Raw genomic sequence first — 23,559 nt, 5'->3', positions numbered from 1 at the left:
CTTACAGTACCGTTCATAATTGTATAGAAATTGGAAGCAAGCGCACTGTCACTTCGACTTTGAACTTCCTTAACTTTTTACTCTGATGATATTTTTTGATCAAATTTTTTGCGTTAGATAGATCAACTATCACACTATTATATCACAAAATTTGAGCTTTCTGGAGTTTGTGTGGCCTGAGAAACAGTAATTTTACGAAAATCGGACTTTTTGGACTTTTCTCATTCAAACTGCAATATCTCTGGAACTACGCAACATTTTTTATTGAAATTTTGCACAGTGATTGTTGAAATATGAAGCTAGCATGTCTGAGGTTTTCGAAAAGTTCTATCGATGAGATCAAAAGTTACGTGAGGTGCAATATTTCAGGCATGAACCTTGAAATGCGATTTCTATAGAATTTTGGACGATTTATGAGAACAATATCATTTCTTCCACCAATCAGACAAAAAATGTCTGGCAAAAGCAATGAAGAAAAGAAAAAATGGAACAAATGGTCCATTTGTGTTTTGAAATCAGAATCTCGCGATATTGTTGTGATTTTTCGGTTGAAATAGATTAACTGGTTGTTAAACAGAGGATATGATTTTCCTATGAAAACATTCGTCCAAAATTCTATAGAAATCGCAATTCAAGGTTCATGCCTGAAATATTGCACCTCGCGTAACTTTTGATCTCATCGATAGAACTTTTCGAAAACTTCAGACATGCTAGCTTCATATTTCAACAATCACTGTGCAAAATTTCAATGAAAAATGTTGCGTAGTTTCAGAGATATTGCAGTTTGAATGAGAAAAGTCCAAAAAGTCCGATTTTCGTAAAATTACTGTTTCTCAGGCCACACAAACTCGAGAAAGCTCAAATTTTGTGTGATAATAGTGTGATAATTAATCTATCTAACGCAAAAAATTTGATCAAAAACTATCATCAGAGTAAAAAGTTACGGAAGTTCAAAGTCGAAGTGACAGTGCGCTTGCTTCCATTTTCTATACAATTATGAACGGTACTGTATCTTTGAAAGTTATTTTAATAAACAATAGCTTAAAGAAAAAATCATTGCATATTTGGATTCAGCGCATCCAGAGTATTCAACGCTCTTAAATTATTAGCACTTCGTCAAAATGTGGCTTTGTGTAATTTTTTAAAACCTGTTGGAATGTGAAGTTGAGCATTTAAATAAAAGAACAAGATAAAAATAAAATTGAGGTAAAAATTGGTTTCTTGAAGAATTTTTAACATCAGCATAATATTTGTTCTGTTAATTTGTTGATATAAACTTCTTAATAAAAACCCATTCTTAAGACGAGGTAGTATTTCTGTGTGTCAAGCTTTGAGTTTTAAAACAGAACTATTATCAACATATAAATCTAAATTTATAATTAAAAATTAGTAATACCAAAAGTAATCACGGATTAAATTCCGCCAGAGGCGAGCCAATTCTCTGACACGTTTGTAAATACTTATTTTGTTCTATGGTAAATTCTTAACTTCATCTGAAAATTGTACTTGGAAAAAATCTCCATGGGGGGGGGGGGGGGTTAAACCCCTAACCCCCCCCCCCCCCCCCCGTTCGCACGGCCTTGATTCAGCATATAGAATTTTTTTCGCAAATTTTTCTACATGGCTAGTTTTATTTCCAAAATGTACGTATTTTCTCATTATTATTATGTTCTTAAATGTTTGTAGATTTCGAAAAACGTATGTGGTTTATGTTTATTTATTACTTTTCCGAAATAAACTCTCTTGTTTCTCAACCGATTTTTACCAATCTTGTTGTTTTGAAAAGATTGTAATGTGACTTAAATATGATTTTTGGACAATATTCAGCAAAAATTATACAAAGTCGATTTTTTTATGAATAAACGTTCTTCGGGAGAAAGACTGTAAGTCAGTTATTAAGTGCTCGATAAAAAAATCATTTAGTGCCTTAGAAAGATTAAGTTAGACGCTACATGTTGCACATATGGATTTTATTAATTTCTTAAGATCATGGCCACAAAAAGTTTTAAAAAGTGGTGTAAAAACCATCTGTTCCAGTCACAGTAGGAAATTTATGAAAAGTGCATTGGAAAGATGACGTAATTTGTGACTTTTTGGCATGTTTAGATACATAAAACATGAAACACAGAATTTTTGACGACTATTCAGAAACATTTATTTTAATATACAAATTTTAGATCCAGAATTGATATTAGAAATTCGGATTAAAAATTCAGGTTTAGCATGATGTTCCAGTTTCAGATTCTGAATACAGGTTCAAATTAGATTCAGAACAATCAATTATTCAGAAGTCGAACTTCATATACATGGAATATTCTGGCACAAGTTCCGATTTAAGATTGAGATTTCTTGTTCGGAGGTACTCAAAATAAATATTATTGCAAAAGTTTAGTTAAGAGTGAGATTCTTGATTATCACAATCTGGTTGCAATATTATAATTCTAGACTAGAAATAAATTCAAAACTTAGAAACCAGCTATCTAAATCCAAAAACCAATTCCCAGTCCGGTTTCAGAAAAAAATATTCAAATAACATTGCCGTAAGTCGTAACAAATATTCAGATTCAGAATTAAAGTTTGTTTTGGAAATTTATGTGGGAATGGAAAAATAATAAATTCACATATCTACCAGTTTATGCAATCGAACGTAATATAGGTCTCTAAGTACAAATTAAGAATTTGAAATCATAATTCGAGCTCAAAATTCAAATTGTTTAAAAACGTTTGAATTCATTTTTAACATTTATGGATCAGAATTTCATTACAAAATTAGTGCTTCAGAATAAGGATTTCAAGTTTTCGAATCCAAGTTTGAAAATCAGTTGGAAAACAGAATAAGCTATTTTATGTATCTGGATTTGCAGATTCATTAGAATTATAACATAGATACCATTTAGAATTAAAGAAGTTTATTTAGTTTTGAATCAACAGATATTTAATTATGTTTTAAGGAAGAATAAAAGATTTGACAGAATTTAATAAAATTACGGATCTTAAATAATTTGTTACTTATTTCGTTTCCAATATGGTGAAACTTCATTTTCCATTTTTCATAATGAAAAATAAACAAAAATTTCCGTTATTTTTTAAGAAATGCAAAAATTTTGCAATCCAAATTTTTTAATGTTCATATTATGGTACATCTAAGATTTCATATGATGTTTTTTCAAATTTTGCAATGCGGCATTTTTAGGATTTCAAGTTGTCGTCCAAAAAATGCAAATTATAAAAATAAAGCAGTTTTCGTTAAAAAATGGATTTTTGTCAAAGCCTTAGAACAAGGTGACAATTTTCGTTGAACGAATGAATGATGTGGCAGGATTTGATTAAGGTAACGTATACATATTTTAATTATTTTCTATTTACTCTTTAGCATTTTAACATAATACTTTTATTTTTGAATAACTTTAATATGAATCACAAGATTGAATTTCTCAAAACTTTAACTCTTCCACACTTTCGCGTACAAGTATAATGAAATGTCTATCTGTTCGGTCCATAAATCCCGTTAAAGGTACATATTCATTGATGTATTTTTAAACCAAAGAAGTAAAATCTCAACCTGGAAAACCGGGAAAAAATGGGAATTCAAAAATGGAAACTGGCTGGCCACCTTCAGGGTGGCCACTCATTCGATAAAAGCGGGAAATGCGGGAAAAAGACGGGATTTGAAATCCAACGGGAAAATAGCGGGAAAAAGCCGGGAATTCTTTCGAAAAGTCGGGAATTTTTGGAAAGTCTGTTAAATGAAGTTGGTCGAAATAGGTCGAAACAAGTAGAAATGAATTTACAGTTGATCACCAGTCTCATTCCAATTGACTTCGATGAATTCTACCAATGCAGTATGCTCGCAATTCTCCCTCGAGGTATGTCGAGTCCTTTAAAACAAAAAATTGAGAAGAATCTGGAAGATACTATGGCAAAACGGAAACGAGAGGCAGAAAATAAGGCAAAGGAACTGGAGGCGAAAAAATTGAAGGTTTTATCTGACGCTCAGAGAGAGGCAAGCTTGATGGACGAAAAAATTTAAATACTTAAAAATATCTTAGAAACATACAGCGAAAAAACGATTATCACATAAATTTTAATTAATATAAGGTCCACTGGGGTAAGTGTAGACGGTTTTTCGTAAAGTCAACTTGAAAAACACCATTAAAAAATCAGCAGTGGTCTAATTTTGATAAAATTACGTTCAATTTGATGCAGAACATGTTGCTTACAAACGCTGAAGAGATGAGCTTGATAGACGCAATGCAAGAAAAGTTATCTCGCAAATTGTTGCTGGTGTCTTGTATTGGGTGAAGGAGAGAAAATTGATAAAAATGTGTAATCATGAAGTCTGTATAAAGCCCTCCCCACCCACACCCAAAGTAGGGTTTGGAGACAATTTTTTTTTTGCAAATAAACTTTTTTTTCTTCATTTTAAACCGCTGTTTCTTTTCCTAACTGGTTGTTTGAAATGTAAGGATTGTTTCAATTTAGAGTTTTTCGTCAAGAGCCAGCTATAGTTTACGAGAAATTTGGCATTGAAAAAGATGCAAATCAACTCGACATCGTAGTTAAAAATAGAAAATTAACAAAAAGTCACTGTAAACATCCGCTATTTTCGGAATCGTATTTCTTTTACAGTTTTTGGATAGATTACAAGTAAATTTAACATTCTGCATTCTAAGTTTGGAAAAATAGGGCACAGTATTTTTTAACATCCATAGTCCCCATTACCTCGGTGTACCTTATGCTTTTTCTTTTATGAAGAATCATATTTGTTCAACATTTTCGAACCTGCGTATCAATCTAATGATTTGTAGCTTAATTGGTAAAAATCACCGAAAAAAAATCATTGAAAGATCATTTACCACTGAAAGAAATAAATATTCAAAAAAAATATTCGGAATTTTGCTTGGTTTTCTGTTTTACAAAATCGGGAATGTTGTGAGAGCATGCGGGAAAAAGACGGGAAAAATGCGGGAAATTAAAAATCGATTTTGAGTGGCCACCCTGCGCCTTGTTTTGAGTTAGACTCTAAACTAATTTCAAATTTGACTACAAAGCAAAAATTAATTAAATTTGAAAATGGTCAATGGGAAAAAATGACACTCAATTTAAACTTTGGAAAACATATTGTTAATAACTATTTTTGGATGGAAATGGCCTGTATATTATTCAATTTATGCTAAAAATCCGTTTGAATTCTGAGCTCTTATCAGGAGGTTTAATTTTAAAAATAATATCAGGAGTTCAAGCTGAAGTTGAATGAAAAAATTAAACGATAAACAATCAAAATTGATTGAATTTTAAAATATGAGCTCAGGGAATAACTGCAATACTAATTTTTTACCCAATGTTTAACACATGAATGAACTTGTTTTTTTCGAGTATAATGTTAAGTAAAAATTAGATAGATTCCCTGAATTATGAAATCATTGAAAAAAATGTTTGAACAATATGAGAAGTCAATCAAATGTCAGTGACCTGGAAAAAACAACTACTTTACTCTCTACCACGCACTATAAATGAATAGCAAAAGCCCTCCAGGCTCTAATTCTACCCGCTTTACAATGTACTAACAGAGTAGATATTAATAAAATAATCGATTTTTTCAACTGAAATGTGTGAGGAAAACTCTAAACGTGATGATGTAAAATTTAATAATTTGGAACGTAATTTTAAATCTTGTTAGCGTTTGTAGGTTTGCGGTAATATAACTGTAACGCCTTATTTTAAGGTTATTGGGAATGTGTATCGGGATGATTTATTTCCAAGCACGGCGCCTGGACGTTACTTCCTGCATACCACTTCAAGGCATTTTTTTCGTAATGGTAGCATCAAAGAATCGGCTAAAACGTTACCGTGTCGCTTGTAGAAAGGACACATTCGTTTTTCTTGGCTTGATTTCAAATCCTAGTTGAAAAAAGATAGTTCACGCAAATTTAGTGAAAAAAATGTACAAATAAGGCGGTTGCAATTATCCGATCAGAAGAGAAAAACAAAATTATATCAAGATAAGATATTTTGATATCCATTTTTTTCCTATCTAAATGAGATATAATTTGGCACTCGTAGAATGTTGAAATATCACAAATGAAAACAAAAAGCCCATGCAATCATAACTAAATTACGTATATTACTCATCGTTAGCATTATATCAAGATTATAACTCAACAAGATAGAATTTTGACCACCCAAAAATTGCAACAACATAAGTCTTGTGTACAAGCTTGTATGCAATGTATATTTTGTACTCATTCACCTGTATGCAGTATTTAACTGCCTTCTGCCTTGTACTAAAACTTTCATGCATTGTTTCCAACTTGAACAATTCTTGAAAAGTTTGGAGCACAGGCAGGAGATTCGAACCTCGACCTTCAGAGGTTGAGAGGCGCGCACACTACCACAGAGCCATGTCTGATACATTGGAATAAGAGCTTCAAAATTCAAATAAAAACTTTCGAAGTAGGCAAATTGGAGGCCGAAAAAATCCGTTTGCATCAAAGGAGCCGTAATTTATTTTTCCTTAAAACGAGCAAAACGAAGATTTTGATATCAAAGTTATATCTGAATAAAATATCAATATCTCATTGACATAAGTTTGTGTAACAATTTTGATATGCTTTCCTGATCGGCTAAGGTTGATGTTTATTGCTAAGCATAGCATTCTTAATAACAAAAAACCTAAAGGTGAAAACGACTCAACACTTAAAACCGTTATAATTTAGAATTATTTTTTACTTCAAACCGCTAATTAAAAAACTGTATTCTCCCAAATACGATTCTTTTTTCAAAATGTGATCACTACACCCATAAAAGAGGTTGCAAAAATCATATGAAAAAAATCTCTTTGCCGAAAATGCGCTGAAAAAAGTATTGTACCAAAGATGATATGATTGGAAAAGCACTATTGGCATAAAGACTTGAGCTTCCAAGCAAAATGATACATGACCACTACATTCAAGCGAAACCATTTTATGGGATTTTCATCCTATTGGTTAATTCATAAACTGCACTACACTGCAACATTCGCATATCGGCTTGCCAGTCCGATATCTTACCCAGTGCACCATCTGAGTCGGTTAGCAAACGAATGTTTATTGTAATAGTCTTTCTGCCCCCGCCGATTACCAAAAAACGCATTGCACTGGCCGTCTGCCGTTTGGCCGGTGTGTTTTGTGATAGGATATGTAATATTTGGTTTCCTTCAGACATATGCGGTTGCGCTGGAAGAACATTGCCAGTTATTAGAAAGCTTATAAATGCCGGTCCGGCTTAGAAACTTATACCGATAATTCCATTTCCAATGAAGGTCATTATTGGAGTAAAGTCTGATTTGTGGGTGTTCTACTCACTGTTATTTAAATGTTAGAAAAAAAGCTGTCTGAGGTTGAGAGATTGTAATTTTTTTTTTATTTGTGAAAATTTTTAATACCGAATCTTAAAAATATTTGAACGTGATTGCAGTCCTGTGATTTACTCTATAAATTTGTTTTCAATTCACGATTATTAATGTTTTGCTGTATTTTGAACTAGTACACAATAAACCGCCTCGGCTTTTGCTTTCAAGCTGCAATAATTCTCACTTAATAATAAATCAACACGCCATTGAACGGTTTTTTCTCCGCTTCAAACAAAATCTGATCTCCTCAAAAGGGGACTTGAGTTGTTTGATGGATGATGATGGTAAGCCACGTTACAACGTAGCTTTAAATATTTTCCAGCTGGTTAAATTCCCTTGAGGGTCCGGTCTGCCACTTGATGAAAGTAGCCACTATTGTAGAGCAAATTCCTACGAACCGATAGATAGGTACTTACCTACTCTCGAAGAACGTTCCGCTATCTTGTGGTGTTTATTGAAAATATTCCGACTATGACTATCTTGAATACCGCGTACAGCATCAAGCATTTACATTGAACTATGTATCTAGACATTGCATTTACGCTCTCTTATTTTCTTTTCCAGGCACCCCGGCAAATCGCAACGATAACAACACCTTTTCTTTTATGCGCAAGATCGCGGGCGTTGGCGTAAGATCGTACCGGTGCGTGGATCGGTGTGCGTGAGCTTGCTACCAATCTACCATCTTTGGAAGGCAATAGGCCCCAGTAGTTTCTAAAATCTGGCGAAGAAACTACCCGGGTGTGAACAGTAGCTCATTCCAGAATACGATCATCATCCCGCCGGGCAGCAGTGATTGTGATCGAAACGCCAACAGAATCACCGAAATTGATCCAACAGCAGCTAGAGTAGCTAGGCAGCGAAATAATTGCCGTCTGCGATGGTTTCTTGATGATTCCCCTTCGATGATTGATTGAGTTTGGATAGAATTGTGTGTTGGGAGTGTTTGCTGCCGTGAAGAATCAGAAGCAACAACTTTGAATGCGAAACCGTTACAACTCCCCGAATCCAGAAAGCAAGCAGCTTGGACCGGAAAACAACTTCTTGGATCGCACACACATAACCGTTTTGGGTTTCTGCCTTTTGGGAAAGCTAGCAAGAAAACATCAAAGTCATTAATCGCGCAGCAGCGGCTTACGATTTTCGATTGCAGTCAAAGGGACCCCCGTCTGGTGGATCATGAAAAGTGACACGGAAACGCTGCCCGCGGCAACCGCAAAGACCACAACCGGCGGGCTATTTTGGCGATCGATTCTGTTGCAGTGACTGATTCCCGAAAAGCAAACCGTCTGCTTCCCGCCCCCGCAGTACCCACTTGGAAAGCGGACCACGCGCAACTCGCGACTCGCAATCCAACCGCAAGCAAACAACCCCGAAAAAATCAAGATCTGGCGAAATTGATTTGATCGGTGTAATGCAATCCCCGGGGCCGATGTGCAGTGTAGTGTGCGAAAACCGCAAATGAAATTCATGTTCCTTATATGCTGAAGGCATTCTTGTTCTGTTCTGTTCCGGCCACAACGCGCTGAAGCCTTCTACAGAGAGAAAGAGAGTGGAAGAAAAGTAGTTTTGGATCCCACACCTCGATCCATCCCAGTGTGCAATAAGTTCAAGTGAATAGTAGAAATTCTTCCTTTCCGAAGCAAAGGAAACAAAAGAAAAAGTAGTGTAATTAATTCAATCGTTATTCAAGCAAGCATAAAATTAAGTAGTTAAGTGGGTTAAGGTTACTACTACATAGCTGAAGATACACCACATCACATTGGAATAGAGGAAAATAAAATCATTCTCAAATAAGTGTTAACAACGCCGTTATAAGTTTTTACATCACAACAACCACAACATAACCAAGCTAAGCGTGAATTGGTTTAAGTTAAAGTGACACCTAAATAGCTAGTTTGTAAGGATACAAAGCTAGGCGATAAGTGATTTGAAAAATAATTGATTAACTACATTTGGAAATATCATAACAAGCAACAACAACTACACGAAACTACAACAAAATGAAGCGGATACCGAGGAAACCGAGCAGCAGCAGCCTACCGGGGTTCAGTATGGATCGGGAGAGCCTGGCCGAGTGGGCAAAGGATAAGCCCCTCAGCATACTGCAGCTGGATCCGGCAGATCGCGCCGTTCTGAGAATAGCAGGTTAGTTGGTTTTATCTTTCAATTATTAAAAAAATCTAATGTAACAAGCAGCCTCATTAAACGTTAATCGAAAAATGGATGGAAAACTTTTAAGGAATTTTAGGATTTTTTTGAACTTATATCAAACTATAAGATACTTTATGTTGGTAGAAACCAAAAATAGTCTAGATTATAAATTTATTTTTTTGATTAGTTTTCTTTTCAATGGCCATTTTCAAGAAAAGTTAAAATTTGGTACAAAAAATCTAAAAAAAATCAAGGTTTTCGATATGTGTATTTAGTATTTTTCAGGTTTATTAAGTACGATGTACTCAAAAAATTTATACAAATTGGACATGAGGCTCATTTTGGCTAAACTAAATATCGCAAACTTGTGTCGGTAAAGTTACTTTTTGTTATTGAACTGAAGGATAGCTATGCAATGTAATCAGGAAAATTAAAAATTTTAAAGATTTTTTAGAAAAGGCCCGAAATGTGTTGGTCTGCAAGCACGAACATGGTTTTAATTATATGGTTTTGATCATTCGAACGCAGTTTGAAGTTTGGCTTTTTTTTAAAACTGAATTAATAATGTTAAATAGTAGGTACACAAAACATATGGAATTTCCTGCAATTTGTTTTGCAAGAAAATTTCAAAAACTATTTTTCATTGAAAATCAATTATTTAAAATCCTGTGAATTATTTAAAAAAAAGTAAAAACCTCGTCTTTTGTAATGAAAAATGGCAAAATCAATTCTAATTCTACTTTAAATTTGTTATTTTCAGTTATACTTCAGTTATACTTCAGTTATACCGTAAAATTGGGTGAATAGGGACATGGTACTACTAATAAAGCAACTTTCAATAATTATTGTGTGTAATTTATCTTGCAATACTCGATTGTATCGAAAATATATACTCATTCCAGAACAAACAAGTACTTTTCCCAACTTTTCATGGTCCAAATGCTGAATATAGCTGAATTGTTTTGGATGAAAGAGAGAAAATTGAAAAAAATGTGCAAATATCAAGTCTGTATAAAGCCGCATGTAGGGTTTGAAGATAAAATTTTAGTTTTATTTTAAATAAACTCTTCTTTCTTCATTTTTAACCGTCGTTTCTTTTCCTAGCTGGTTGTTTCGAATAGAAGGATTGTTTCAATGTAGAAAATTTCGTCAAGATCCAGCTAGTTCATGAGAATTCTGCAATTGATAAATGCACATCAACTCCACAGCGTAGTTAAAAAATAGAAAATTAACAAAAACTCACTGTAATCATCCGCTTTTGTCGAAGTCGTATCTTTTTAGCAGTTTTTGGATAGATTACAATTACATTTAACATTCTGCATTAATAGTTTGAAAAAATAGTGTACAGTATTGTTTTAACCCTTCATTTCATGATTTTTTATTTTTTCTCGAAAAAATTCTCAATAGTGCGCAATGATGAATACATAAAGGGAAAAATAAGGAAAAAATATTATTTTCACATATTTCGGTTATTTAGCAAAAATATTAATTGTTGCAAATTTGCAACAACATGAAACGGTTACACCTTTTTTTTCTTCACACTCGACAACTGGAAATAAATGTTTATTCCTAATTTCTTTTGCACTAATCATAGATTTCACACAGGAACTTCGCAAATGTAGATTTCTGGACACCGAGAAAGTTGAGAATTTAGCTGGGAGTAGTTATGTATGTTGGTTATCCACCATGGGTGCACGGATTCACCGCAGTTTCTGCCTAAATAATTATGTGCTCACATGCATTCTTGGACCGACCCCATGGCTTCGTATGTAGGTATATTTTGGAAGAACGAGTCAATCAGGTTACTTAGAGGTATTCCGGCATCCGTGCATATACCTGGCCAGCTGGCAGCTGGTTAAACATTCATATAATCAGTTATAAGAGGAAACACATCTTACCTGTCGGCTTCTTATGGGATTCGAACCCAAAAGTTGTCTCGCCGATACCGGGAATCGAACCCAGCCTGGCACATCGGAACCAGACTCGCACCAGCTTATCCACTAGACTACAAAGACTCTCGAGAAATTAGCTAGGAGTAGTTATGCGATAATATACCACCTACTGAGGAAATTATTCCTTACGTTTGCTTGAAGGTGCTAAAAAAACGAACACACACATATAGGATCTCAGTGAAACTTCATGTTTCTTTGAAGAGATCTAATTTACTTAACTCTAAGGCGTACATCTTTCAAGGATTTTATGGCTAGCATCTTACCACCAGACCACGGAAAGAGCACTATATGTGCCGTGATCGGGATTCGATCTCATGGACTCTGGCTTAGATGGCTGGAACTCTATCCTCTAGGCCACGACCGGCGGCAAAATGGAAAGCTTCTTACCTATACAACTTTTCTGAACATAACCTTTGAACAAATCAACACAAATCAATTCCGAAAACGTATTTAAATTGGTTCTGATAAAGATTCTTAATCTTAAAACATACCATCATACCAATCAACTATATGCCAGTTTTAATAAACAAACTTGGTATTGAAGAGCAAAGTCTCAATTTAGTTTTGAAGGAATGATCCAATTACAAATTACATTAAACTATTAAATATCATTTGTTGGCAAAATTAAAAGAACAATAAAGATTTCTTCGGAATGAGCATTAGAATTTGGAACATGATTCAAAAATTTGAATTCAAACTTGAAATCAGTTTAAGAATAAAAAAGAAATAAAAATAAAACTAAATTCGAAAACAAAAAGTTTCAATTTAAAATCAACTTCCAGAGCTTCCAGGAAAAGGTTGAATAGTATAAATAAAGAGCATTTTTCGTCGATTGATAATAAGAAGCGGCTCATACTTTAGTAAAAAATAATGAGCATTGTAATTTTCAATCAAATCATTCATTCATCTCTAAGAAAAAAAAGCAAAACAATACTTCAAACCTCGGTTATCGAATGTTAGCAGATAGTACTGAATTTTCAAGTGGAAAAATAAAAAAGCGTATTCGTTGTTTGTTTTTAGATTTTTAAACTCTCTGGATAAAGCCCCGTATTTGAGTTTGAATCACGTTGAATAATATAGAACTTTTGAAAATTGGTGTATGCTTGCAAGTTATGAAGGCATCCGACATTTTTTTTTATTCAAAATATGTATTTGTTATACCAATGGGCCGCGGAGAAAAAGATCAAAATAATGTGTTTTACATACGCTGAATTACAAATCCTAAATAAGTTAATTATTCGGACCCGTCCTAGTTTAAAGTTTGATAAATTTTGAACTTTTTATAATATTTTTCTAGTTTTGATAACGGTTTAGAGAAAAACTTTTATTTTTTTCACCTCGGGGGCCCTCTTTATTCAGGGGGGGGGGCAATTTTTCTCACCCCCCCCCCTCTTAATACGGCCTGAACATGATAATAAATCATTAATAACGAAAACATTGTCATCGGGAAACAAATACACTGTTTAACGATGCAAATTTCGAAAACTTACTATGGAACCCATATAACTAGCTAAGGTACTACCGTTGCATGGTGTTGCATATTTGCAACAGTTATTGAAAACCCATTATATCAGAGAAAAAACAAAAAAAAAAAATCTCAAATTTTGTTTATTATGTAAATTACTTTAGTGGGAATACAAAAATATTTTTTTTAAGTCGAAAAAAAATTCTCAATATGAATTACACTAGGCCAAAAATTTGAAAAATTAGGCTTTTTCCACATTCCATATTTTTCAGATTCAAGTGGGTTTTTTTGGTTCCTATAAACACTAAAAATATTTTTTTTTAATTGAACGTGATCTTGAAATTATAAATATTATTCCCATCGAAAAAAAAAATTTACTTTTTAGCTAAATGTGAAGTTTAGAACAGTTTTAATTAATTGTTGCATATTTGTAACTTTATGAAACGAAGGGTTAATACCCCGCGTCCCGTCTTATCCCGGTGTACCTTAAAGCTTTATTTTATTCTACAAATTTGTAGAATAAGCAAAAATATGACACGGTATGTTAATAGAAGATGTTTTAAAAATAAAGTTTCTTGAAGATTTGTAGTAAATATTTTTAAAATTTTCATCTGTGCAGTGCCTATTCCATTGTTGTTCTTTAAAAAATAATTTTTTTAATTTTTATTCAAGGTTTTGTCATTCTGAAATATCAAAAAATTTCAAGGCGCAAAAGATTTGATTTGATTTTTCTGAAAAACTTATTTTTATATGAAAATTTTATTCAAATTTTATTATTTGGAATATCCTTGTAAGGCTGGAACAAATATCAATTTCTTCTTTTGACAGTCCAACATCCTTTGATTGGTTTCAAACGAAATATCTTCAAATTTGTTATGATACCACTCGTTAATGGCATTTTTGAATTTTGTTTATCTCAGATTAAATTCAAACAAATCTCATCAGACCAGTTTTAAATAGAATTTTAAAAATGAAATTAGGTCAAGTAAAAGTACATGCACTGAAATCCGTTTATATTCGGCTAAATACATAACATCAACTTCGAAATTCTTTTTTTTTTCATATTGAATGTGAATAGAATTTCTATTAATCATTTGAACTTTATTTTTCCGTAAATAATGATTAACAAAACGATAAATAACTATTTTTTTAGGAGAAATTTCAATTTCATCAAGGATTTGTGATCAGATTTATGCATTTCAAATTTTTTAGTTCTTATGAATTTCTTGAGTTTTTCTGAACTTTTTGAAAAATGAAAGGGAATTGAGGGTAAAAACAGCCAGAACTCCATTTTCCGAAGCGTGCGGTGGCTAAAACAGCCTTCATTCGATTCCTCGGAAATAACTCCACAATATACAACCCATTTGGTTCAAAATTTTCAAGTCCCAACATGCTTTTACTGAGCTATCTGAAAAATGTTGGGAAATTAAGCGTAAAACAGCCATAACTCCTGTTTCTGTTAGGTGGTTCGAATAGGCCTGTTGGATTCCTTGGAAAAAATTACATAGGATACAATCCATTTGGTTCCAAATTTTCAAGTCCGAACATGCTTTTTCTGAAATCATTGAAAAATGTAGAGGAATTGAGGGTAAAACAGCCATAACTCCATTTTCTAAAGCGTGCGGAGGCTCAATCAGCCTGCATTCGGTTTCTCCGAAAAAAAAAACACACAAGATACAACAAATTTTGTTCAAAATTTTCAGGTCCGAACAACCTTTTTTCTGAAATAATTGAAAAATATAGGGGAATTGAGGTAAAACAAGCCATAACTCCATTGTCTGAAGCGTGCGGGGGCTCAAACAGCCTTCATTCGATTCCTCAGAAAAAAATACACACGATAGGTCTGTTTTCGTTCAAAATTCTCTAGTTCAAATCAGTGTTTTTCTGGAATGTTTACAAAATATAGGGGAATTAGGGGTTAAAAAGGCACTATATCTCCGTTCGTAAGCTTGTGCGGCGTTTGAAACTATGTCCAATTGATTCTCCGGAATTTTTCACATAAGGAAAGTATATTTTATAGATTTGGTTCTTGTAGGACGAAAGTTATTGAATTTCTTTGCGGTTTGTACACTTTTTTCCTCATTGTGAATTGGTATAAAATTGTAGAAGTTATAACTATTTTACTGTAGCATTAGTGCTTCATTGATGCTCTATTAAATAAAAAAAAAATTCAGTTTACAGTAGAATAACAAAAATAAGTAAGGGACGATCAAAAAATGATATCATCAACAAATATCGATCATTTGCAATTCATTTTTGCCAACAATACTGTTGATTCTTGTAAATTAAAGATCGACGAAAGAAAAAATAGAAATGCATTTTTAGTATAATTTCAATTTTATCACAGTTTCAGCCTAGACTCATCCATTGAAAAAAATATATATTTTTTAAAACTTTAAATTTTATTTGAAAAATCATCATTTATGTTCAAAAACAAAGAATTTAAGAGGTTATTATAATAATATATGAGTTGAAAACTGTAGAAGTTAAGATTTTTCAACCCTAACAGTAGCTCTTTGAATAAAATTGAAGAATCACAGTGTACAGCAGGGTTACCAAAATTGAGCTAGAAAAAATAAAAATAAAACTTTTAATAAAACACTCCTGGCTTAAAATGATCATTGTGCCAAAAGAAAGTAACATGCAAAATTTTACCCCTAAAATGCATAGTGTAAAACAACATCTAATCACCAACAACAGTAATCAGAATCCAAATATCTCGGAAACGCGTGGATATTTTTGAGTGATGTATGAACTAAAAATGTTCTAAATATCAAACGAAATTAGCGTATTTTCATAACGATATTGCAATATATGTGTGAGATATCGAACAAAGTATGCGGAAAAATTTCAAAAATGAAATGTTTTTGAAAAAAATAGTTTTTGAAAAATTACTGTTATTTCTTCAGATTTGCAAATTCCATCAAATTTTTTAACCTCAATCAATAACAAACACCTTCCTGTAACCAATTAACAAGGTTTGAAAGAAATTTGCAAAATCGTATTGGATTTAATTAAGAATTTCAAAAATTATTTTACAACTTTGATTAGCCATAACTTTTATAATACTCAAAATAACGACTTCAAACCTGTTCGGTTGTGTTGTTCGAATTAAAATTGTATGATTTTACTAAATCAATAACTGCTTGTCTCACTTTAAAAAAGTCATGCATTAAAAGGATAAGCTAGATTGAACTGCTGTAGCTGCTTGTGCGATTGTGATTTTAAGCCATTTTACTGAGGAGAAGTATAAAAGCTGATTTCTCCTCAAAAATTGTTTTTAACGAAACGCTTACTTTCCTATATTGATTTTCTTAAATTTTTCAAACCTTAAATTAAGACAAACGTTTCTACTCAAGATCGCACCACTATAAGCGTTATCACAAAAAAGTTATAGCGGTTTCTAGTGTTAACAGATTTTCTTAATCATTGACCTTTTTTCTAAATAAAATTCACTCCAGTGTTTCCTCAAATAGAAAATCCAAAGATAATGGATTCAAATGTATTCATTTATGGATGCATATTATTCCAGATAATTCTAATAATTTCAGACAATTTTACCCTCTCAAACTGCTGAAAGGATTTGCCAGCCGATTTTTAAATTTTATGATTAGAAGATTAAGCAATTTTCTTTGTTTTAATAGCTCTGTAACTATTTTGAAATATCTTTGAAAATTTTTGAAGATTTGATAAGATTGTCGATATACCAGTTCAATTTAAAAAAATTTGAAGTTAAAAACTAAGAAAATTAGCACCTTTGACATTATAAATCACTTAAAATATATATTTTCAAATAGAAAGTTTTATCACCGGGGTCACCGACCAAATATTTGAATTTTTGGTGGCAATGAACCGGGAAAAGCTCTACTTTCTGCCCATGCAAAAATTGGCGTTACTTTTTTCATAAAGTCCTTCAACGAAACACACCGTAATAAAACCTTGTTGAAAACATCAAAACTCTATCTCTGTTCAGAGCAGAGTTATAGAGGTTCTATTTTGAAAGTTATTTAAAATTTTAAAAGTTGTTAACATTAGTTGGAGCTTCAAATCACACATTTTGTACAACATTTCAACATTCTATGTCGTTTTCCAGCAAACTTATCGCAATCTTTAAATTTTATTGTTCTCAACTTCACGAGCTTTTATGGCAAAAACGCGCGAGTGGATTTTTAAAACTAATAAATCTCATTGAAGCTTGAACTAAGTCAGGGCTGGTAGCGAGTCACTTTTTAGTGACTTGGTCACTTTTTTTGGGTCAGTCACTAAAAAGTTACTTTTTTCATCATTTGGTCACTAAAGTCACTATTTTCCGAAAAATGGTCACTTTTATCACCAAAAGTAACTTTTTTCACCGATAATATACCAATGAAAGAGTAATTTGAATTGCGCGTGTTAATATTGACGATAGTAACGGTAAATTACTTGATCAGTCAGTCAGAAATTTTTTTCGCCTCCGGCGGAATTTCGGCATGAATCACCCTTGACTTGAGACATTTCGATCTACGACATTATTTGACGTTCGTGAATTGAAACTAACTTTGCTTGTAGATTCTAGTTTTGAGTTCAATCAACCTTTTGTATTGGAACTCAAAACTTGATATACAATAACCCTATCTCGTCTTTAGTTAGAATGGGTTTTTATTAAGAAGTGTAACTAAGATTGAGATTGAAACGAACCATTTTTTTTTATGAAAAAAAATCTTTTATGTCATAACAAATGTTATGATGATATGAAATATTCTTTAAAAAACAATTTCAGACTCAATTTTATTTCGTGTTTTTTGTTCTTCTAAATACTTAAAAAAAAGGGTTGTAAAAATATACACAGCGCCACAAAAATTACATTTTTTTTTAGGTGCAATGAATTTGAACGGTAATTTCAACTAATTTGGGTTCCCCGAATCTAAGTATGTATGCAATATTTCTATCAGCTTTTATATTTATTATTATTTATTTCGTCTTTGGTTTAATTACCGTACAGACTGATGACTTAAAAACTAGGAAATTCTTCTTAAGCCTATTTTAAAACGACGTTTGCACATATTAATATTAAACAAATTATACACTAAATTAAAAAGTTCACAACACTTGTCAATAGGGTGGCAGTACGGTGGTGAGGAATTGAAAGAAACTGACGTTGTCGAAGTGTTCTCGTTGGTACATAAATGTTAACACGTTGTAGAATGTAAGCACAGTCAATACGGTTGGTCAATGTGTCGAATATAAAACCTTGCTGCAGTTCGACGCGCCGCTTTTCGAGTGAGGTTAGACATATCATAGCACACCTTTCCTCGTACGGTGGGTTTGTTATTGAAATGAAAATAATTTAAAATCTGTAGAGAAGTTTCTGCACTTTCTTTTTACAAAAACTCAAATCAAAAACATATTATTTAGAAATAAAAGTTTTATATGAATTAATGAGCTTTAAAAAGAATCAAGTTTTTTTTAACACTTTCTGCTGTGATGTCAAAAATACTTGTAATGACATTTTTCCATAATCAGTAATCTATCAATTTTACTAGTAATAAACTCTTTATTACCAAAACTAAATGGCCGAATTTGACAAAATTTCTAGTTGAAGACACTATTTACCAAATCAATAATTGAAAAAATAAGCACCAAAATGGTTATGATGAAACATGTTTATTGAAAAAAAATTTCCTGAAATGTTTTTAAAAACTAATTTTTTTTTATTTCCATATTGTTTTTTCAATTTTTTAAATAAGGCTATGATCATTTAGTATCCGGGCACTTTATTTCGGTGATATCTACGTTAATAGAGCTCGGTTATGCAAAACTTTAGTAGCGTTGTGTTGGTTATGAAAATGACTATCTTGCCTATTTTTGATAGATTTTTTAGCTTACGTGTGTTTGAGATATTTATGACGCAAAAACTCATGATAAAAATAATTTTGCACAAATTTGCTCCTTTTACGCATTTTGGGCCTCGAAAATTATTCATTGTTGACTTGAAAGCTCATGAACTGTTGATTTTTTTCTGATTTTTTTTTCGAATCAAATGGTTAAGAATATAAGGAGCCACACTAGGATGCTCACGAAGTTCAAACCAAGCATCTTAGTGGAACCCTTGATCTTAAATAAGGTAAAAAGTCTGTGGTTATTGGGGATAACTGAATGCAGACTCCTTAAATAATGCAAAAAATCCATTTCCGGCAGGCAAAAAGTGTTGCCTGACTAGTAGACACCAAGTAAATAACTAATAATGATCAGTTCCAAAGATTGTAATCTGTGCATCCGGTTTTTACGCAATATGACACATGTGTTCTGATGGACAAAAAAATTTATGTTAAAACCGGATTTAAAAGATCAAATTCATCGAGATGCCAACTCATGAAAAGGTTCCAACACGATTCCAATTGCTTTTTCCAGGTGAGTTTGTGTAAAATAGCAAGATTTTGCAAAGGTTTTGCTTCTGTGGTAAAAAAATAAATAAATACATGACTGAAAAAAGTGTGCAAAGATAAAAAAGAGATTTTATTTAAAAGTTAGAGTATTTCTTGAAATCATTGATAAATATATTTTTTTATATTTTTACATTAAATGTCATATTAACACCTTCATTTCCTTCATAGAAAGTTTTTCGATCAAATGAATAGTTTTTAAAATACACACGTTTGTAACTGCCCGGATACTAAATGATCATAGCCTTAAATCTACCGAATTTTATTGTACAGTTTTTTTTCAATTTTATAATCAACTTGCCGGATTTTTTTTAATCAAATTTTTTATATTTTTAAGACATATTTTTAACAATTGTTTCCTTGTTTTTAAACTCTAAATTTTCGTGTTCTTCAACCATAAGCCTTTAACTCCAAATTTTAAATAAAAAAAAAACATAATTTCAACCTTCTGTTCTTTCAGGACCCAATATTTTAATCAAAAGAGACAAAATACTCAGAGCTTGTAATTCAAAGCTTAAAAACCTGCGATTGAAACTTTAATAACTTTTTATTAATATTTTTTATATGAAATCATGATTTATAAATTAATCTAAAAAGTTTGAAAAATTGTTCTAAGTAGCAACTTTCAAAATAAATTTTAATACGCAGTGTTAATAACAAAAGTTTGGATCTCATTATTTTTAATTGTTTATCAGTTTTTATCATTCACATAATTACTCATTTTCTAACATTTCTTTGTCAGTGTAGTTGAACATGGAGGATTTTACTTTATTAAAGGTTTTATGTCTGGCTTCTATAACTGGCACTTTTAAAATAATTATAAATATATTCTTCTTTTTATAAAATTAAATTAAAAAATCAAACATTGAATAAATTCTGTTCAAAATTCATTTCTTATTCAGTAATCGGTAATATACATTTTAAATCGTGATCAAATATTTTTTGTTCAAATTAAAAAATTACAGCGGATTTTCTCACTAAACTTCCAGTTAAAAATGAGGAAAAGAATTCCAAATTTAGATGAATAAAAATTAACAATTATTATCATTTTCCTAACATCTATTCATGCTAAGTTTTGTACAAGATTTGACATTTATTTTAGAATTCAGATATTTTTTAATTTTAAATTTGCTAACAAATTCTTTTGAAACTAATTTATTTCTTACTTTCTTGACATATCGAAAATTTGAAACATTCATTGTAATATGTTTCCAAAATTTTGTTTATCAGTCATTTTTTAAGTTTTTGTGTTGAACATGAGTGACAAATGGTGTAAGAAAACCCTTTCCTTTTCAATTGTTTATTTTTGGTATTGTTATTAATTTTATCTAAATTTGAATTTTGAAAACCCCCCCGGAAGGGTCCATCGCACGGGCCTGACTGGTCACATTTTTTGTACTTCAAAGTTATTTTTTCGTTCTACATAGTCACTATTTGGTCACTTTTTTCGGTCTTCAAAGTCACTATTTGGTCACTTTTTTTCAAATTTTGGTCACTAAAGTCCCTACTATTTCATTGTCAAACCGCTACCAGCCCTGCTAAGTGCAACAAATTGGTGTTGGCGCCATTTATCTCCACGCGCTTATTTTTTTTCTCCACACGCTAATATTTGAACACAACAAGCATGTATTCGATGTGTTTAGTGTTTTTCCATACAAAAATTGATCCCTGTACTAAGCAGAAGGTAGTTGAAAATAATTTGTGTATGGAAACACGCAGAACACTCAAAAAAATATGCTTGGTATGTTCAAATATGAGCGCGTGGAGACAAATAGCGCCAACACCGATTTGTTGCTCTTAGTTCAAGCTTCAATGTGATCTATTAGTTTTCAAAATCCACTCTCACGTTTCTGCAATAAAACCTCGTGAAGTTGGGAAATAAGTAAATAATACCGATGTTATATAACATCTCGTTCAATTAAAAGTAGTTTCACGTATGTATGTGTATATAGATTGTTCCCTCATCGGTAGCAAGGTCATACCTATGTCTGTGTGGCTCAGCCTTCGAATTGCTTCGCAAGTTACTACGGCCGATGGATCGTTGAGAAAATGCTATCCAACCTTCAGAGACCTACAATTGTTGACATGCCCAGATGCATTTTCTCTGAAATATTTATTATATTTAGTGAAACAATGATAAACATCCTACCTGTCTGCAACTTATGGGGTTCGAATCCAAAAGTTTTCTTGCCGATTCCGGGAATTGAACCCAGTACGCCTGGGTTACCAGACTCGCACCAGCCTATCCGCTAGACCAAATCAGCGCTTCGTTCGATTGAAGTAATTTCATCGTTACCAAATGTTAACTTAAATGAGCAATAAGATTAACATTTAGATTTCACGATTTAATAGTTCAACAAACTTATGTCCGGGGTGTCTCATGCAATACCTTTCATAAATATTCTATCGAAGGAAATAAATTGAAATTGTTTCTAGGTCGGTAGTAAATATGCGTGTCCGTTATCGGGAACAATCTTCTGTACCAACATATACACGTCTACATGTATTACCTTCCAACACCCCGGAATCGAATTCTTAGGAAATTAGGAATTAAGACCACCCCGAAGAAACTTTTCTTTTCCCGAATTAAACGTGATTGTTTCTTCCCAATCGATAAAGTCAGTTCAGTCGGCAGGAAAACCGCAAGCAAGCAAGACTGATCGATCGACTTCATTCAAGCAATCCATCCATGCATCCATCGCTGCTCACGTCGTCGCGTCGCGTCGTATCGATTACAAGCCAATAAACCGACGAATCGAGTTTGATTGATGATGATGGAATGGTTGCTTTCTTCTTGGCAAAAGTTTTTTTTTGCAGAATTCGACCGGGCACCCCAACAGATCTAATACCGTAGGAACTTACCTGTTTCATGGGTGGCTACATACGTTCTTAGATTACGTTCAACAACTGGCCATATGGGGGCCGCCGCCGTTTGGGTTATTGAAGTTAGTCACGGCATTTAAGATGATGATTTTGAGTTTCTGTACGATGCAGAACAATCTGTTTATCCAGAGTGGTGTAAATACTTTTTTCACTTAAAATGTTACTGCCTAAAAATTTCAAATGCTTATCTGGTTCATTTTACTTCATTCTTTTTACTAAAAAATATAACTAAGTTTGGACCAACCATAGGAGTAAATTATTTTATCTTAGATGAATTTAAAATTTACAGTCCCACCACGCAGTCATAGCGATTCTTGGCTTCTCTACGCGGGCATTTTTACGTATGATATCTATCGTTTCTACAGTACAAAATTTAGTGCTCCATGCTAGTTTTAATCAATTATCAAAACAGTTTCAAACTAAAAATTTTCATTATACATTAGACTGAGTCAATTTGGGGTCATTTGTGAATTTCTCAAACCCTGGGGTTTTGAAAGCTTGGTTTTGGTTCAAAACTGATCCATAATTTTTTGCAGAATTTTTAAGTAACGTTTACATGAGTAAATTTCAACTTGTGTATTGAAATGGGATAATTAAATTTTTTTTTCTGAAAAATCAACATAATTTTTGTTTCTTCAGTAGAACCGAGCCTGATTATTTTCAATTCCACAAACTAACATAAAAGTTCAAATTTACTTATGTAAACGTTACTTATAAATATTGCAAAAGTTCATAGATGAGTTTTGAACCAAAACGAAGCTTTTAAGATATCAGGGTTTGAGAAATTCCAAAATTACCAAACAACGACTCAGTTTATTATGAAAGCATCATTAAATCCTCATGTCACAAAGCGAATGAATGCAGTTGTACTCAACGAAAGACTCCTCTGCATGTTGAACCTTATGACGACATTCATAATAAGAATTGATTTACAAATATGTTACAGTCATTTTCCTATAAATAAACGAATATTGATAAGAAAGCCTACTCAAAATACGTTTTATCTTCATACTTCGAACTGCAGTTGATAGACAACTTACCAGTAGATTATAACGACATTAGGTTTGTGACTCATTTTTATCAGGATTGCATTGAGAATTCCATAAGTGATACAGATAACAGAAACTTAAAAAAAATAAAAAAGAAGAGCAAAAGTGAAATGTTATAACTACCTTTCTATGTCATTCATAATTCAGATATTTTAAATTTCAAAAGTCATTTTTTCATTTTTGTCGTTTTGGTCATTTTTCTCATTTTTGTCATTTTTGCCATTTTTGGCAATTTTTTGATTTT

At 32.3% G+C, this 23,559-nt stretch overlaps 1 protein-coding gene across 3 annotated transcripts in view; it reads left to right on the top strand.

The window, feature by feature from the left end:
* The window catches only part of LOC129743398 (dystonin), a 532,614-nt gene that overhangs the window by 27,509 nt on the left and 481,546 nt on the right, over positions 1-23,559 (top strand). For all 3 annotated transcript variants that reach the window (XM_055735401.1, XM_055735400.1, XM_055735402.1), the window contains exon 2: positions 7,955-9,538. In XM_055735401.1, coding sequence (XP_055591376.1) covers positions 9,394-9,538 — 145 coding nt within the window. In that variant the 5' untranslated portion in view covers positions 7,955-9,393. The remainder of the gene's footprint in view (positions 1-7,954; positions 9,539-23,559) is intronic.

Source organism: Uranotaenia lowii, chromosome 2, assembly GCF_029784155.1.
Source record: "Uranotaenia lowii strain MFRU-FL chromosome 2, ASM2978415v1, whole genome shotgun sequence".
In the NCBI taxonomy this organism is placed as follows: Eukaryota; Metazoa; Arthropoda; class Insecta; order Diptera; family Culicidae; genus Uranotaenia; species Uranotaenia lowii.
The sequence above is the reverse complement of the archived record's forward strand: the minus strand, read 5'-3'. Positions and strand labels throughout refer to the sequence as shown.